Source organism: Bombina bombina, unplaced genomic scaffold, assembly GCF_027579735.1.
Source record: "Bombina bombina isolate aBomBom1 unplaced genomic scaffold, aBomBom1.pri scaffold_509, whole genome shotgun sequence".
NCBI classification, from domain to species: Eukaryota; Metazoa; Chordata; class Amphibia; order Anura; family Bombinatoridae; genus Bombina; species Bombina bombina.
This window is the reverse complement of record NW_026511893.1, coordinates 139537-157361: the sequence shown is the minus strand read 5'-3', so window position 1 is coordinate 157361 and position 17825 is coordinate 139537. Positions and strand designations below refer to the sequence as shown.

Genomic DNA, 17825 nt, shown 5'->3' with positions numbered 1-17825 from the left:
AGGCATGAGGTCATGGTTAGGGTTAGTAGCAGAGGGCATGAGGTCATGGTTAGGGTTAGTAGCAGAGGGCATGAGGTCATGGTTAGGGTTAGTAGCAGAGGGCATGAGGTCATGGTTAGAGTTAGTAGCTGTGTACACCCGGTCATGGATAGGGTTAGTACCAGAGGGCATGATATAATGGTTAGCTAGTACCAGTGCACATCAGGTCATGGTTAGGGTTAGTTGCATTGAGCATGAGGTCATGGTTAGTGTTAATAGCTTTGGGCACCAGGTAACAGTTAGGTTAATAGCAGTGGGCACCAGACATGGTTTGGGTTAGTAGCAGTGGGCACCAGGTCATGGTTAGGGTTAGTAGCATTGGGCACCAGGTCATGGTTAGGGTTAGTAGCAACGTGCACTAGGTCATGGTTAGGGTAAGTAGCAGCATTCACTAGGTCATGGTTAGGGTTAGTAGCATTGGACACTAGGTCATGGTTAGGGTAAGTAGCAGCGTTCACTAGGTTATGGTTAGGGTTAGTAGCATTGGACACCAGGTCATGGTTAGGGTTAATAGCAGTGTACACTAGGTCATGGTTAAGGGTAATAGCTTTGGGCACCATGTCATGGTTAGGGATAATAGCATTGGGCACCATGTCATAGTTAGGGTTAAAAGCAGTGGGCACCAGGGCATGGTTAGGTTTAGGAGCAGTGGGAACTAGGTAATCGTTAGGTTTAGGAGCAGTGGGCACCAGGTCATGGTTAGGTTTAGGAGCAGTGGGCACCAGGTCATGGTTAGGTTTAGCAGCAGTGGGCACCAGGTCATGGTTAGGTTTAGCAGCAGTGGGCACCAGGTCATGGTTTGGTTTAGGAGCAGTGGGCACCAGGTCATGGTTAGGTTTAGCAGCAGTGGGCACCAGGTCATGGGTTAGGTTTAGCAGTAGTGGGCACCAGGTCATGGTTTGGTTTAGGATCAGTGAGCACCAGGTCATGGCTAGGTTTAGGAGCAGTGGTCACCAGGTCATGGTTAGGTTTAGGAGCAGTGGGCACCAGGTCATGGTTAGGTTTAGCAGCAGTGGGCACCAGTCATGGTTTGGTTTAGGAGCAGTGGGCACCAGGTCATGGTTTGGTTTAGGAGCAGTGGGCACCAGGTCATGGTTAGATTTAGGAGCAGTGGGCACCAGATCATGGTTTGGTTTAGGAACAGTGGGCACCAGATCATGGTTAGGTTTAGCAGCAGTGGGCACCAGGTCATGGTTAGGTTTAGCAGCAGTGGGCACCAGGTCATGGTTAGGTTTAGCAGCAGTGGGCACCAGGTTATGGTTAGGTTTAGGAGCAGTGGGCACCAGGTCATGGTTAGGTTTAGGAGCAGTGGGCACCAGGTCATGGTTAGGTTTAGGAGCAGTGGGCACCAGGTCATGGTTAGGTTTAGGAGCAGTTGGCACTGGATCATGTTTAGGGTTCTTAGCAGTGGGCACCAGGTCATGGTTATGGTTAGTAGAAGTGGGCACTGGCAAGGGTTAATGGTTGTCTGGAGCATGACCTGTCTGCAGTGACATTAATAAAGGTCATTACGCTCACAACAGGCTGAAGCATTATTTAATCACAATGTAGTCGCAGGGGATATTGGACTACACCACAGTCTGACAAGTGCACTAACCTACCTACAGCTCTGCATGTGTAAGATGGTTACAACTTGTTCTTTAGTCACATCTAGATATCAGTTAACACTGAGGCCCCCATCACAGGATACATATTAGTAACTCGTGTTAGAGATAATATTTTTAGGGTGTAAAACACCAGTTTATGGCCACAAACCCCTCACGTCTCTATACCCTACTTACCTGGGTAACTAAGGCTTCGGCTTGCCCACACTTTCTCACTTCCTTCCTCAGCTACAGAGCAGATGACAGAGTCCCACAACTTTAGCTCATCACCAGAGATGGAAAGCAGAACAAATGCGCTGAGACCCTGGCTGGGCACTGGGGAGGGGTCACCAATATAACGTGACACTGACAGCAAATCCTTGCTGGGCAAAGGGATAGTGGTATTCTTCCTGCCACTCTGTGACACAAGCTGAGGATGCAGGGAACCAGACGAAAATATAAACTCTTGGCTCCCCATCACTAGTTTGGCTGATGGTGCCAGGCTGACCGCCCACACAGTTCCCTGACTGGTACCGTTGCCACTAGAAAACCAGATGGTAACTCCCACGTCCGACAAGCCCTGAACCAGACACAGTAGCTGGGCTTGTTGCCTTTCATCTTCTACACTCCACACCACATATGCCACAGGGGACAGGGCAGGGGTCACATACCCTGCATGGGAGAACATGCCCATATGATCATATTACATCAAATGTCTGCCAAATACAATCATACAAAACTTGTAAGTTGCACAATATTCAAGAGAAAAATGTCACTTAATATATTTCTCTGTGAGTATCATACCCACCCACTAAATAATAAATATTAGTCAGATGGCCCCAGAGGGCTACACAATTCCCAGTGAGTGACATCAACTAAACACACCTCAAGCCTCTGTGAGCAAAAAAAAAAAACTTTACATTATAATATAATTATATTTAGATACCCAGGAATATGGTACTTATTCTACATATAATAACCCCCATTATATGACAAAGGTCTGACATGATGCTTCCTTCCAAGGTACATTGTGTGACTGAGACCTGACATGGTGCTTGCCCCCCCCCCCCAGGTACATTGTGTGACTGAGACCTGACATAGTGCTTGCCCCCCCCCCCCCAGGTACATTGTGTGACTGAGACCTGACATGGTGCTTGCCCCCCCCCCCCCAGGTACATTGTGTGACTGAGACCTGACATGGTGCTTGCCCCCCCCCCAGGTACATTGTGTGACTGAGACCTGACATGGTGCTTGCCCCCCCCCCAATACATTGTGTGACTGAGACCTGACATGGTACTCCCCCCCCAGGTACATTGTGTGACTGAGACCTGACATGGTGCTTGCCCCCCCCCCCCAGGTACATTGTGTGACTGAGACCTGACATGGTGCTTGCCCCCCCCAGGTACATTGTGTGACTGAGACCTGACATGGTGCTTGCCCCCCCCCCGGTACATTGTGTGACTGAGACCTGACATGGTGCTTGCCCCCCCCAGGTACATTGTGTGACTGAGACCTGACATGGTGCTTGCCCCCCCCCCCCGGTACATTGTGTGACTGAGACCTGACATGGTGCTTGCCCCCTCCCCGGTACATTGTGTGACTGAGACCTGACATGGTGCTTGCCCCCCCCCCCTAGGTACATTGTGTGACTGAGACCTGACATAGTGCTTGCCCCCCCCCCCCCAGGTACATTGTGTGACTGAGACCTGACATGGTGCTTGCCCCCCCCCCCCCCCAGGTACATTGTGTGACTGAGACCTGACATGGTGCTTGCCCCCCCCCCCAGGTACATTGTGTGACTGAGACCTGACATGGTGCTTGCCCCCCCCCCCCGGTACATTGTGTGACTGAGACCTGACATGGTGCTTGCCCCCCCCCAGGTACATTGTGTGACTGAGACCTGACATGGTGCTTGCCCCCCCCCAGGTACATTGTGTGACTGAGACCTGACATGGTGCTTGCCCCCCCCCCAGGTACATTGTGTGACTGAGATCTGACATGGTGCTTGCCCCCCCCCCAGGTACATTGTGTGACTGAGACCTGACATGGTGCTTTCCCCCCCCGGTACATTGTGTGACTGAGACCTGACATGGTGCTTCCCCCACCCCCCAGGTACATTGTGTGACTGAGATCTGACATGGTGCTTGCCCCCCCCCCGGTACATTGTGTGACTGAGACCTGACATGGTGCTTGCCCCCCCCCGGTACATTGTGTGACTGAGACCTGACATGGTGCTTGCCCCCCCCCGGTACATTGTGTGACTGAGATCTGACATGGTGCTTTCCCCCCCCGGTACATTGTGTGACTGAGATCTGACATGGTGCTTCCCCCACCCCCCCAGGTACATTGTGTGACTGAGACCTGACATAATGCTTGCCCCCCCCCCCCCCCAGGTACATTGTGTGACTGAGACCTGACATGGTGCTTCCCCCCCCCCCGGTACATTGTGTGACTGAGACCTGACATGGTGCTTCCCCCACCCCCCAGGTACATTGTGTGACTGAGACCTGACCATGTGCTTCCCCCCCAGGTACATTGTGTGACTGAGACCTGACAATGTGCTTCCCCCCCAGGTACATTGTGTGACTGAGACCTGACATGGTGCTTCCCTCCCAGGTACATTGTGTGACTGAGATCTGACATGGTGCTTCCCCCAGGTACATTGTGTGACTGAGACCTGACATGGTGCTCCCCCCCAGGTACATTGTGTGACTGAGATCTGACATGGTGCTTCCCCCAGGTACATTGTGTGACTGAGACCTGACATGGTGCTTCCCCCCAGGTACATTGTGTGACTGAGATCTGACATGGTGCTTCCCCCCCAGGTACATTGTGTGACTGAGACCTGACATGGTGCTTCCCCCCCAGGTACATTGTGTGACTGAGACCTGACATGGTGCTTCCCCCCCAGGTACATTGTGTGACTGAGAACTGACATGGTGCTTCCCCCCCAGGTACATTGTGTGACTGAGATCTGACATGGTGCTTCCCCCCCAGGTACATTGTGTGACTGAGACCTGACATGGTGCTTCCCCCCCAGGTACATTGTGTGACTGAGACCTGACATGGTGCTTCCCCCCCAGGTACATTGTGTGACTGAGACTCTGAACATGGTGCTTCCCCCAGTACATTGTGTGACTTAGACCTGACATGGTGCTTCCCCCCCAGGTACATTGTGTGACTGAGACCTGACATGGTGCTTCCCCCCCAGGTACATTGTGTGACTGAGACCTGACATGGTGCTTCCCCCCCAGGTACATTGTGTGACTGAGACCTGACATGGTGCTTCCCCCCAGGTACATTGTGTGACTGAGACCTGACATGGTGCTTCCCCCCAGGTACATTGTGTGACTGAGACCTGACATGGTGCTTCCCCCCAGGTACATTGTGTGACTGAGACCTGACATGGTGCTTCCCCCCCAGGTACATTGTGTGACTGAGACCTGACATGGTGCTTCCCCCCCAGGTACATTGTGTGACTGAGACCTGACATGGTGCTTCCCCCCCAGGTACATTGTGTGACTGAGACCTGACATGGTGCTTCCCCCCCAGGTACATTGTGTGACTGAGACCTGACATGGTGCTTCCCCCCAGGTACATTGTGTGACTGAGACCTGACATGGTGCTTCCCCCCAGGTACATTGTGTGACTGAGACCTGACATGGTGCTTCCCCCCCAGGTACATTGTGTGACTGAGACCTGACATGGTGCTTCCCCCCCAGGTACATTGTGTGACTGAGACCTGACATGGTGCTTCCCCCCAGGTACATTGTGTGACTGAGACCTGACATGGTGCTTCCCCCCAGGTACATTGTGTGACTGAGACCTGACATGGTGCTTCCCCCCAGGTACATTGTGTGACTGAGACCTGACATGGTGCTTCCCCCCAGGTACATTGTGTGACTGAGACCTGACATGGTTCTCCCCCCTAGGTACATTGTGTGACTGAGACCTGACATGGTGCTTCCCTCCCTAGGTACATTGTGTGACTGAGACCTGACATGGTGCTCCCCCCCAGGTACATTGTGTGACTGAGACCTGACATGGTGCTTCACCCTAGGTACATTGTGTGACTGAGATCTGACATGGTGCTCCCCCCCAGGTATATTGTGTGACTGAGATCTGACATGGTGCTTCCCCTCCCCAGGTACATTGTGTGACTGAGACCTGACATGGTGCTTCCCCCCAGGTACATTGAGTGACTGAGACCTGACATGGTGCTTCCCCCCCCCAGGTACATTGTGTGACTGAGACCTGAGATGGTGCTTCCCCCCAGGTACATTGTGTGACTGAGACCTGACATGGTGCTTCCCCCCAGGTACATTGTGTGACTGAGACCTGACATGGTGCTTCCCCCCCAGGTACATTGTGTGACTGAGACCTGACATGGTGCTTCCCCCCAGGTACATTGTGTGACTGAGACCTGAGATGGTGCTTCCCCCCAGGTACATTGTGTGACTTAGACCTGACATGGTGCTTCCCCCCAGGTACATTGTGTGACTGAGACCTGACATGGTGCTTCCCCCCAGGTACATTGTGTGACTGAGACCTGACATGGTGCTTCCCCCCAGGTACATTGTGTGACTGAGACCTGACATGGTGCTTCCCCCCAGGTACATTGTGTGACTGAGACCTGACATGGTGCTTCCCCTCCCCAGGTACATTGTGTGACTGAGACCTGACATGGTGCTTCCCCCCAGGTACATTGCGTGACTGAGACCTGACATGGTGCTTCCCCCCAGGTACATTGTGTGACTGAGACCTGAGATGGTGCTTCCCCTCAGGTACATTGTGTGACTGAGACCTGACATGGTGCTTCCCTCCCAGGTACATTGTGTGACTGAGATCTGACATGGTGCTCCCCCCCCAGGTACATTGTGTTACTGAGACCTGACATGGTGCTTCCCCCCCAGGTACATTGTGTGACTGAGATCTGACATGGTGCTTGCCCCCCCCCAGGTACATTGTGTGACTGAGACCTGACATGGTGCTTGCCCCCCCCAGGTACATTGTGTGACTGAGACCTGACATGGTGCTTGCCCCCCCCCCCCCCAGGTACATTGTGTGACTGAGATCTGACATGGTGCTTGCCCCCCCCCCCAGGTACATTGTGTGACTGAGACCTGACATGGTGCTTGCCCCCCCCGGTACATTGTGTGACTGAGACCTGACATGGTGCTTCCCCCACCCCCCAGGTACATTGTGTGACTGAGATCTGACATGGTGCTTGCCCCCCCCACCCCCCCCCCGGTACATTGTGTGACTGAGACCTGACATGGTGCTTGCCCCCCCCCCGGTACATTGTGTGACTGAGACCTGACATGGTGCTTCCCCCCCCCCCCAGGTACATTGTGTGACTGAGACCTGACCATGTGCTTCCCCCCCAGGTACATTGTGTGACTGAGACCTGACATGGTGCTTCCCCCACCCCCCAGGTACATTGTGTGACTGAGACCTGACATGGTGCTTCCCCCCCCCCCGGTACATTGTGTGACTGAGACCTGACATGGTGCTTCCCCCACCCCCCAGGTACATTGTGTGACTGAGACCTGACATGGTGCTTCCCCCCCAGGTACATTGTGTGACTGAGACCTGACAATGTGCTTCCCCCCCAGGTACATTGTGTGACTGAGACCTGACATGGTGCTCCCCCCCCAGGTACATTGTGTGACTGAGATCTGACATGGTGCTTCCCCCAGGTACATTGTGTGACTGAGAACTGACATGGTGCTTCCCCCCCAGGTACATTGTGTGACTGAGACCTGACATGGTGCTTCCCCCCCAGGTACATTGTGTGACTGAGACCTGACATGGTGCTTCCCTACCCAGGTACATTGTGTGACTGAGATCTGACATGGTGCTTCCCCCCCAGGTACATTGCGTGACTGAGACCTGACATGGTGCTTCCCCGCCCCCCAGGTACATTGTGTGACTGAGACCTGACATGGTGCTTCCCCCCAGGTACATTGTGTGACTGAGACCTGACAATGTGCTTCCCCCCCAGGAACATTGTGTGACTGAGACCTGACATGGTGCTTCCCCCCCAGGTACATTGTGTGACTGAGACCTGACATGGTGCTTCCCCCCAGGTACATTGTGTGACTGAGACCTGACATGGTGCTTCCCCCCCAGGTACATTGTGTGACTGAGACCTGACATGGTGCTTCCCCCCCAGGTACATTGTGTGACTGAGACCTGACATGGTGCTTCCCCCCAGGTACATTGCGTGACTGAGACCTGACATGTGCTTCCCCCCCAGGTACATTGTGTGACTGAGACCTGACATGGTGCTTCCCCCCAGGTACATTGCGTGATTGAGACCTGACATGGTGCTTCCCCCCAGGTACATTGTGTGACTGAGACCTGACATGGTGCTTCCCCCCCAGGTACATTGTGTGACTGAGACCTGACATGGTGCTTCCCCCCCAGGTACATTGTGTGACTGAGACTGACATGGTGCTCCCCCCCCAGGTACATTGTGTTACTGAGACCTGACATGGTGCTTCCCCCCAGGTACATTGTGTGACTTGAGACCTGACATGGTGCTTCCCCCCAGGTACATTGTGTGACTGAGACCTGACATGGTGCTTCCCCCCAGGTACATTGTGTGACTGAGACCTGACATGGTGCTTCCCCCCAGGTACATTGTGTGACTGAGACCTGACATGGTGCTCCCCCCCAGGTACATTGTGTGACTGAGATCTGACATGGTGCTTCCCCCAGGTACATTGTGTGACTGAGACCTGACATGGTGCTTCCCCCCAGGTACATTGTGTGACTGAGACCTGACATGGTGCTTCCCCCCAGGTACATTGTGTGACTGAGACCTGACATGGTGCTCCCCCCCCAGGTACATTGTGTGACTGAGACCTGACATGGTACTTTCTCTCCCCCCCCAGGTACATTGTGTGACTGAGACCTGACTGGTGCTTCCCCCCAGGTACATTGTGTGACTTAGACCTGACATGGTGTTTCCCCCCAGGTACAATTGTGTGACTTAGACCTGACATGGTGCTTCCCTCCCCAGGTACATTGTGTGACTGAGATCTGAAATGGTGCTTCCCTCCCTAGGTACATTGTGTGACTGAGGACCTGACATGGTGCTTCCTCCCTAGGTACATTGTGTGACTGAGACCTGACATGGTGCTTCCCCCAGGTACATTGTGTGACTGAGGACCTGACATGGTGCTTCCCCCCAGGTACATTGTGTGACTTAGACCTGACATGGTGCTTCCCCCCCAGGTACATTGTGTGACTGAGACCTGACATGGTGCTTCTCCCCCAGGTACATTTCGTGACTGAGACCTGACATGTGCTTCCTCCGCCCCCCCAGGTACTTTGTGTGACTGAGATCTGACATGGTGCTTCCCCCCAGGTACATTGTGTGACTGAGACCTGACAATGTGCTTCCCCCCCAGGAACATTGTGTGACTGAGACCTGACATGATGCTTCCCCCCCCAGGTACATTGTGTGACTGAGACCTGACAATGTGCTTCCCCCCCAGGAACATTGCGTGACTGAGACCTGACAATGTGCTTCCCCCCCAGGTACATTGTGTGACTGAGACCTGACATGGTGCTTCCCCCCAGGTACATTGCGTGATTGAGACCTGACATGGTGCTTCCCCCCAGGTACATTGTGTGACTGAGACCTGACATGGTGCTTCCCCCCCAGGTACATTGTGTGACTGAGACCTGACATGGTTCTCCCCCCCCAGGTACATTGTATTACTGAGACCTGACATGGTGCTTCCCCCCAGGTACATTGTGTGACTGAGACCTGACATGGTGCTCCCCCCCAGGTACATTGTGTGACTGAGATCTGACATGGTGCTTCCCCTCCCCAGGTACATTGTGTGACTGACTGAGACCTGACATGGTGCTTCCCCCCCAGGTACATTGTGTGACTGAGATCTGACATGGTGCTTCCCCCCAGGTACATTGTGTGACTGAGACCTGACATGGTGCTTCCCCCCAGGTACATTGTGTGACTGAGGCCTGACATGGTGCTCCCCCCCCAGGTACATTGTGTTACTGAGACCTGACATGGTGCTTCCCCCCCAGGTACATTGTGTGACTGAGACCTGACATGGTGCTCCCCCCCAGGTACATTGTGTGACTGAGATCTAAGATGGTGCTTCCCCCAGGTACATTGTGTGACTGAGACCTGACATGGTGCTTCCCCCAGGTACATTGTGTGACTGAGACCTGACATGGTGCTTCACCCAGGTACATTGTGTGACTGAGACCTGACATGGTGCTTCCCCCAGGTACATTGTGTGACTGAGATCTGAGATGGTGCTTCCCCCAGGTACATTGTGTGACTGAGACCTGACATGGTGCTTCCCCCAGGTACATTGTGTGACTGAGACCTGACATGGTGCTTCCCCCCCCCAGGTACATTGTGTGACTGAGACCTGACATGGTGCTTCCCCCCTGGTGCATTGTGCGACTTAGACCTGACATGGTGCTTGCCCAGGTACATTGTGTGACTGAGATCTGACATGGTGCTTCCCCCTAGGTACATTGTGTGACTTAGACCTGACATGGTGCTTCCCCCCAGGTACATTGTGTGACTGAGACCTGACATGGTGCTCCCCCCCAGGTATATTGTGTGACTTAGACCTGACATGGTGCTTGCCCTGGTAAATTGTGTGACTGAGATCTGACATGCTTCCCCCAAGGTACATTGTGTGACTTGTACCTGGGGGGAAGCACCATGTCAGGTCTAAGTCACACAATGTACCTGGGGGGGAAGCACCATGTCAGGTCTAAGTCACACAATGTACCTGGGGGGAAGCACCATGTCAGGTCTAAGTCACACAATGTACCTGGGGGGAAGCACCATGTCAGGTCTAAGTCACACAATGTACCGGGGGGGAAGCACCATGTCAGGTCTAAGTCACACAATGTACTTGGGGGGAAGCACCATGTCAGGTCTATTGTGTGACTGAGATCTGACATGGTGCTTCCCCCCCAGGTACATTGTGTGACTGAGACCTGACATGGTGCTTCCCTCAGGTACATTGTGTGACTAAGACCTGACATGGTGCTTCCCCTCCCCAGGTACCTTGTGTGACTGAGATCTGACATGGTGCTTCCCCCCAGGTACATTGTGTGACTGAGACCTGACATGGTACTTCCCCCCCCCAGGTACATTGTGTGACTGAGACCTGACATGGTGCTTCCCCCCAGGTACATTGTGTGACTTAGACCTGACATGGTGTTTCCCCCCAGGTACATTGTGTGACTTAGACCTGACATGGTGCTTCCCTCCCCAGGTACATTGTGTGACTGAGATCTGAAATGGTGCTTCCCTCCCTAGGTACATTGTGTGACTGAGACCTGACATGGTGCTTCCCTCCCTAGGTACATTGTGTGACTGAGACCTGACATGGTGCTTCCCCCCAGGTACATTGTGTGACTTAGACCTGACATGGTGCTTCCCCCCAGGTACATTGTGTGACTGAGACCTGACATGGTGCTTCTCCCCCAGGTACATTGTGTGACTGAGACCTGACATGGTGCTTCCCTCCCCAGGTACATTGTGTGACTGAGACCTGACATGGTGCTTCCCCCCAGGTACATTGTGTGACTGAGACCTGACATGGTGCTTCCCTCCCCAGGTACATTGTGTGACTTAGACCTGACATGGTGCTCCCCCCCCCCCAGGTACATTGTATGACTGTGATCTGACATGGTGCTTCCCCCCAGGTACATTGTGTGACTTAGACCTGACATGGTGCTTCCCCCCCAGGTACATTGTGTGACTTAGACCTGACATGGTGCTTCCCTCCCTAGGTACATTGTGTGACTGAGACCTGACATGGTGCTTCCCTCCCTAGGTACATTGTGTGACTGAGACCTGACATGGTGCTTCCCCCAGGTACATTGTGTGACTGAGACCTGACATGGTGCTTCCCCCCAGGTACATTGTGTGACTTAGACCTGACATGGTGCTTCCCCCCAGGTACATTGTGTGACTGAGACCTGACATGGTGCTTCTCCCCCAGGTACATTTCGTGACTGAGACCTGACATGGTGCTTCCCCGCCCCCCAGGTACATTGTGTGACTGAGACCTGACATGGTGCTTCCCCCCAGGTACATTGTGTGACTGAGACCTGACAATGTGCTTCCCCCCCAGGAACATTGTGTGACTGAGACCTGACATGGTGCTTCCCCCCCCAGGTACATTGTGTGACTGAGACCTGACAATGTGCTTCCCCCCCAGGAACATTGCGTGACTGAGACCTGACAATGTGCTTCCCCCCCAGGTACATTGTGTGACTGAGACCTGACATGGTGCTTCCCCCCAGGTACATTGCGTGATTGAGACCTGACATGGTGCTTCCCCCCAGGTACATTGTGTGACTGAGACCTGACATGGTGCTTCCCCCCCAGGTACATTGTGTGACTGAGACCTGACATGGTTCTCCCCCCCCCAGGTACATTGTATTACTGAGACCTGACATGGTGCTCCCCCCCAGGTACATTGTGTGACTGAGATCTGACATGGTGCTTCCCCTCCCCAGGTACATTGTGTGACTGAGACCTGACATGGTGCTTCCCCCCCAGGTACATTGTGTGACTGAGATCTGACATGGTGCTTCCCCCCAGGTACATTGTGTGACTGAGACCTGACATGGTGCTTCCCCCCAGGTACATTGTGTGACTGAGGCCTGACATGGTGCTCCCCCCCCCAGGTACATTGTGTTACTGAGACCTGACATGGTGCTTCCCCCCAGGTACATTGTGTGACTGAGACCTGACATGGTGCTCCCCCCCAGGTACATTGTGTGACTGAGGTCTGAGATGGTGCTTCCCCCAGGTACATTGTGTGACTGAGACCTGACATGGTGCTTCCCCCAGGTACATTGTGTGACTGAGACCTGACATGGTGCTTCACCCAGGTACATTGTGTGACTGAGACCTGACATGGTGCTTCCCCCAGGTACATTGTGTGACTGAGATCTGAGATGGTGCTTCCCCCAGGTACATTGTGTGACTGAGACCTGACATGGTGCTTCCCCCAGGTACATTGTGTGACTGAGACCTGACATGGTGCTCCCCCCCCCCCAGGTACATTGTGTGACTGAGACCTGACATGGTGCTTCCCCCCTGGTGCATTGTGCGACTTAGACCTGACATGGTGCTTGCCCAGGTACATTGTGTGACTGAGATCTGACATGGTGCTTCCCCCTAGGTACATTGTGTGACTTAGACCTGACATGGTGCTTCCCCCCAGGTACATTGTGTGACTGAGACCTGACATGGTGCTTCCCCCCAGGTATATTGTGTGACTTAGACCTGACATGGTGCTTGCCCTGGTAAATTGTGTGACTGAGATCTGACATGCTTCCCCCAAGGTACATTGTGTGACTTGTACCTGGGGGGAAGCACCATGTCAGGTCTAAGTCACACAATGTACCTGGGGGGGAAGCACCATGTCAGGTCTAAGTCACACAATGTACCTGGGGGGAAGCACCATGTCAGGTCTAAGTCACACAATGTACCTGGGGGGAAGCACCATGTCAGGTCTAAGTCACACAATGTACCTGGGGGGAAGCACCATGTCAGGTCTAAGTCACACAATGTACTTGGGGGGAAGCACCATGTCAGGTCTATTGTGTGACTGAGATCTGACATGGTGCTTCCCCCCCAGGTACATTGTGTGACTGAGACCTGACATGGTGCTTCCCTCAGGTACATTGTGTGACTAAGACCTGACATGGTGCTTCCCCTCCCCAGGTACCTTGTGTGACTGAGACCTGACATGGTGCTTCCCCCCAGGTACATTGTGTGACTGAGACCTGACATGGTACTTCCCCCCCCCCCAGGTACATTGTGTGACTGAGACCTGACATGGTGCTTCCCCCCAGGTACATTGTGTGACTTAGACCTGACATGGTGTTTCCCCCCAGGTACATTGTGTGACTTAGACCTGACATGGTGCTTCCCTCCCCAGGTACATTGTGTGACTGAGATCTGAAATGGTGCTTCCCTCCCTAGGTACATTGTGTGACTGAGACCTGACATGGTGCTTCCCTCCCTAGGTACATTGTGTGACTGAGACCTGACATGGTGCTTCCCCCAGGTACATTGTGTGACTGAGACCTGACATGGTGCTTCCCCCCAGGTACATTGTGTGACTTAGACCTGACATGGTGCTTCCCCCCCAGGTACATTGTGTGACTGAGACCTGACATGGTGCTTCTCCCCCAGGTACATTGTGTGACTGAGACCTGACCTGGTGCTTCCCTCCCCAGGTACATTGTGTGACTGAGACCTGACATGGTGCTTCCCCCCAGGTACATTGTGTGACTGAGACCTGACATGGTGCTTCCCTCCCCAGGTACATTGTGTGACTGAGACCTGACATGGTGCTTCCCCCCAGGTACATTGTGTGACTGAGACCTGACATGGTGCTTCCCTCCCCAGGTACATTGTGTGACTTAGACCTGACATGGTGCTCCCCCCCCCCCCAGGTACATTGTATGACTGTGATCTGACATGGTGCTTCCCCCCAGGTACATTGTGTGACTTAGACCTGACATGGTGCTTCCCCCCCAGGTACATTGTGTGACTTAGACCTGACATGGTGCTTCCCTCCCTAGGTACATTGTGTGACTGAGACCTGACATGGTGCTTCCCTCCCTAGGTACATTGTGTGACTGAGACCTGACATGGTGCTTCCCTCCCTAGGTACATTGTGTGACTGAGACCTGACATGGTGCTTCCCTCCCTAGGTACATTGTGTGACTGAGACCTGACATGGTGCTTCCCCCAGGTACATTGTGTGACTGAGACCTGACATGGTGCTTCCCCCAGGTACATTGTGTGACTGAGACCTGACATGGTGCTTCCCCCCAGGTACATTGTATGACTGTGATCTGACATGGTGCTTCCCCCCAGGTACATTGTGTGACTTAGACCTGACATGGTGCTTCCCCCCCAGGTACATTGTGTGACTTAGACCTGACATGGTGCTTCCCTCCCTAGGTACATTGTGTGACTGAGATCTGACATGGTGCTTCCCTCCCTAGGTACATTGTGTGACTGAGACCTGACATGGTGCTTCCCCCAGGTACATTGTGTGACTGAGACCTGACATGGTGCTTCCCCCCAGGTACATTGTGTGACTTAGACCTGACATGGTGCTTCCCCCCAGGTACATTGTGTGACTGAGACCTGACATGGTGCTTCTCCCCCAGGTACATTTCGTGACTGAGACCTGACATGGTGCTTCCCCGCCCCCCAGGTACATTGTGTGACTGAGACCTGACATGGTGCTTCCCCCCAGGTACATTGTGTGACTGAGACCTGACAATGTGCTTCCCCCCCAGGTACATTGTGTGACTGAGACCTGACATGGTGCTTCCCCCCCCAGGTACATTGTGTGACTGAGACCTGACAATGTGCTTCCCCCCCAGGAACATTGCGTGACTGAGACCTGACAATGTGCTTCCCCCCCAGGTACATTGTGTGACTGAGACCTGACATGGTGCTTCCCCCCAGGTACATTGCGTGATTGAGACCTGACATGGTGCTTCCCCCCAGGTACATTGTGTGACTGAGACCTGACATGGTGCTTCCCCCCCAGGTACATTGTGTGACTGAGACCTGACATGGTTCTCCCCCCCCAGGTACATTGTATTACTGAGACCTGACATGGTGCTCCCCCCCAGGTACATTGTGTGACTGAGATCTGACATGGTGCTTCCCCTCCCCAGGTACATTGTGTGACTGAGACCTGACATGGTGCTTCCCCCCCAGGTACATTGTGTGACTGAGATCTGACATGGTGCTTCCCCCCAGGTACATTGTGTGACTGAGACCTGACATGGTGCTTCCCCCCAGGTACATTGTGTGACTGAGGCCTGACATGGTGCTCCCCCCCCAGGTACATTGTGTTACTGAGACCTGACATGGTGCTTCCCCCCAGGTACATTGTGTGACTGAGACCTGACATGGTGCTCCCCCCCAGGTACATTGTGTGACTGAGGTCTGAGATGGTGCTTCCCCCAGGTACATTGTGTGACTGAGACCTGACATGGTGCTTCCCCCAGGTACATTGTGTGACTGAGACCTGACATGGTGCTTCACCCAGGTACATTGTGTGACTAAGACCTGACATGGTGCTTCCCCTCCCCAGGTACCTTGTGTGACTGAGATCTGAGATGGTGCTTCCCCCAGGTACATTGTGTGACTGAGACCTGACATGGTGCTTCCCCCAGGTACATTGTGTGACTGAGACCTGACATGGTGCTTCCCCCCCCCAGGTACATTGTGTGACTGAGACCTGACATGGTGCTTCCCCCCTGGTGCATTGTGCGACTTAGACCTGACATGGTGCTTGCCCAGGTACATTGTGTGACTGAGATCTGACATGGTGCTTCCCCCTAGGTACATTGTGTGACTTAGACCTGACATGGTGCTTCCCCCCAGGTACATTGTGTGACTGAGACCTGACATGGTGCTTCCCCCCAGGTATATTGTGTGACTGAGACCTGACATGGTGCTTGCCCTGGTAAATTGTGTGACTGAGATCTGACATGCTTCCCCCAAGGTACATTGTGTGACTTGTACCTGGGGGGAAGCACCATGTCAGGTCTAAGTCACACAATGTACCTGGGGGGGAAGCACCATGTCAGGTCTAAGTCACACAATGTACCTGGGGGGAAGCACCATGTCAGGTCTAAGTCACACAATGTACCTGGGGGGAAGCACCATGTCAGGTCTAAGTCACACAATGTACCTGGGGGGAAGCACCATGTCAGGTCTCAGTCACACAATGTACCTGGGGGGAAGCACCATGTCAGGTCTATTGTGTGACTGAGACCTGACATGGTGCTTCCCCCCCAGGTACATTGTGTGACTGAGACCTGACATGGTGCTTCCCCCAGGTACATTGTGTGACTAAGACCTGACATGGTGCTTCCCCTCCCCAGGTACCTTGTGTGACTGAGACCTGACATGGTGCTTCCCCCCAGGTACATTGTGTGACTGAGACCTGACATGGTACTCCCCCCCCCCCCTGGTACATTGTGTGACTGAGACCTGACATGGTGCTTCCCCCCAGGTACATTGTGTGACTTAGACCTGACATGGTGTTTCCCCCCAGGTACATTGTGTGACTTAGACCTGACATGGTGCTTCCCTCCCCAGGTACATTGTGTGACTGAGATCTGAAATGGTGCTTCCCTCCCTAGGTACATTGTGTGACTGAGACCTGACATGGTGCTTCCCTCCCTAGGTACATTGTGTGACTGAGACCTGACATGGTGCTTCCCCCAGGTACATTGTGTGACTGAGACCTGACATGGTGCTTCCCCCCAGGTACATTGTGTGACTTAGACCTGACATGGTGCTTCCCCCCAGGTACATTGTGTGACTGAGACCTGACATGGTGCTTCTCCCCCAGGTACATTGTGTGACTGAGACCTGACATGGTGCTTCCCTCCCCAGGTACATTGTGTGACTGAGACCTGACATGGTGCTTCCCCCCAGGTACATTGTGTGACTGAGACCTGACATGGTGCTTCCCTCCCCAGGTACATTGTGTGACTGAGACCTGACATGGTGCTTCCCCCCAGGTACATTGTGTGACTGAGACCTGACATGGTGCTTCCCTCCCCAGGTACATTGTGTGACTTAGACCTGACATGGTGCTCCCCCCCCCCCAGGTACATTGTATGACTGTGATCTGACATGGTGCTTCCCCCCAGGTACATTGTGTGACTTAGACCTGACATGGTGCTTCCCCCCCAGGTACATTGTGTGACTTAGACCTGACATGGTGCTTCCCTCCCTAGGTACATTGTGTGACTGAGACCTGACATGGTGCTTCCCTCCCTAGGTACATTGTGTGACTGAGACCTGACATGGTGCTTCCCTCCCTAGGTACATTGTGTGACTGAGACCTGACATGGTGCTTCCCTCCCTAGGTACATTGTGTGACTGAGACCTGACATGGTGCTTCCCCCAGGTACATTGTGTGACTGAGACCTGACATGGTGCTTCCCCCCAGGTACATTGTGTGACTTAGACCTGACATGGTGCTTCCCCCCCAGGTACATTGTGTGACTTAGACCTGACATGGTGCTTCCCTCCCCAGGTACATTGTGTGACTGAGACCTGATATGGTGCTTCCCCCCCAGGTACATTGTGTGACTGAGATCTGACATGGTGCTTCTCCCCCCCCC

The 17825-nt window shown here is 53.6% G+C and overlaps 1 protein-coding gene across 1 annotated transcript in view; it reads right to left on the bottom strand.

Moving 5' to 3' along the window:
* Window positions 1-17825, bottom strand: part of LOC128643998 (uncharacterized) — a 62540-nt gene that overhangs the window by 42405 nt on the left and 2310 nt on the right. The window contains exon 2 of the mRNA XM_053696763.1: window positions 1821-2294. Coding sequence (XP_053552738.1) covers window positions 1821-2294 — 474 coding nt within the window. The remainder of the gene's footprint in view (window positions 1-1820; window positions 2295-17825) is intronic.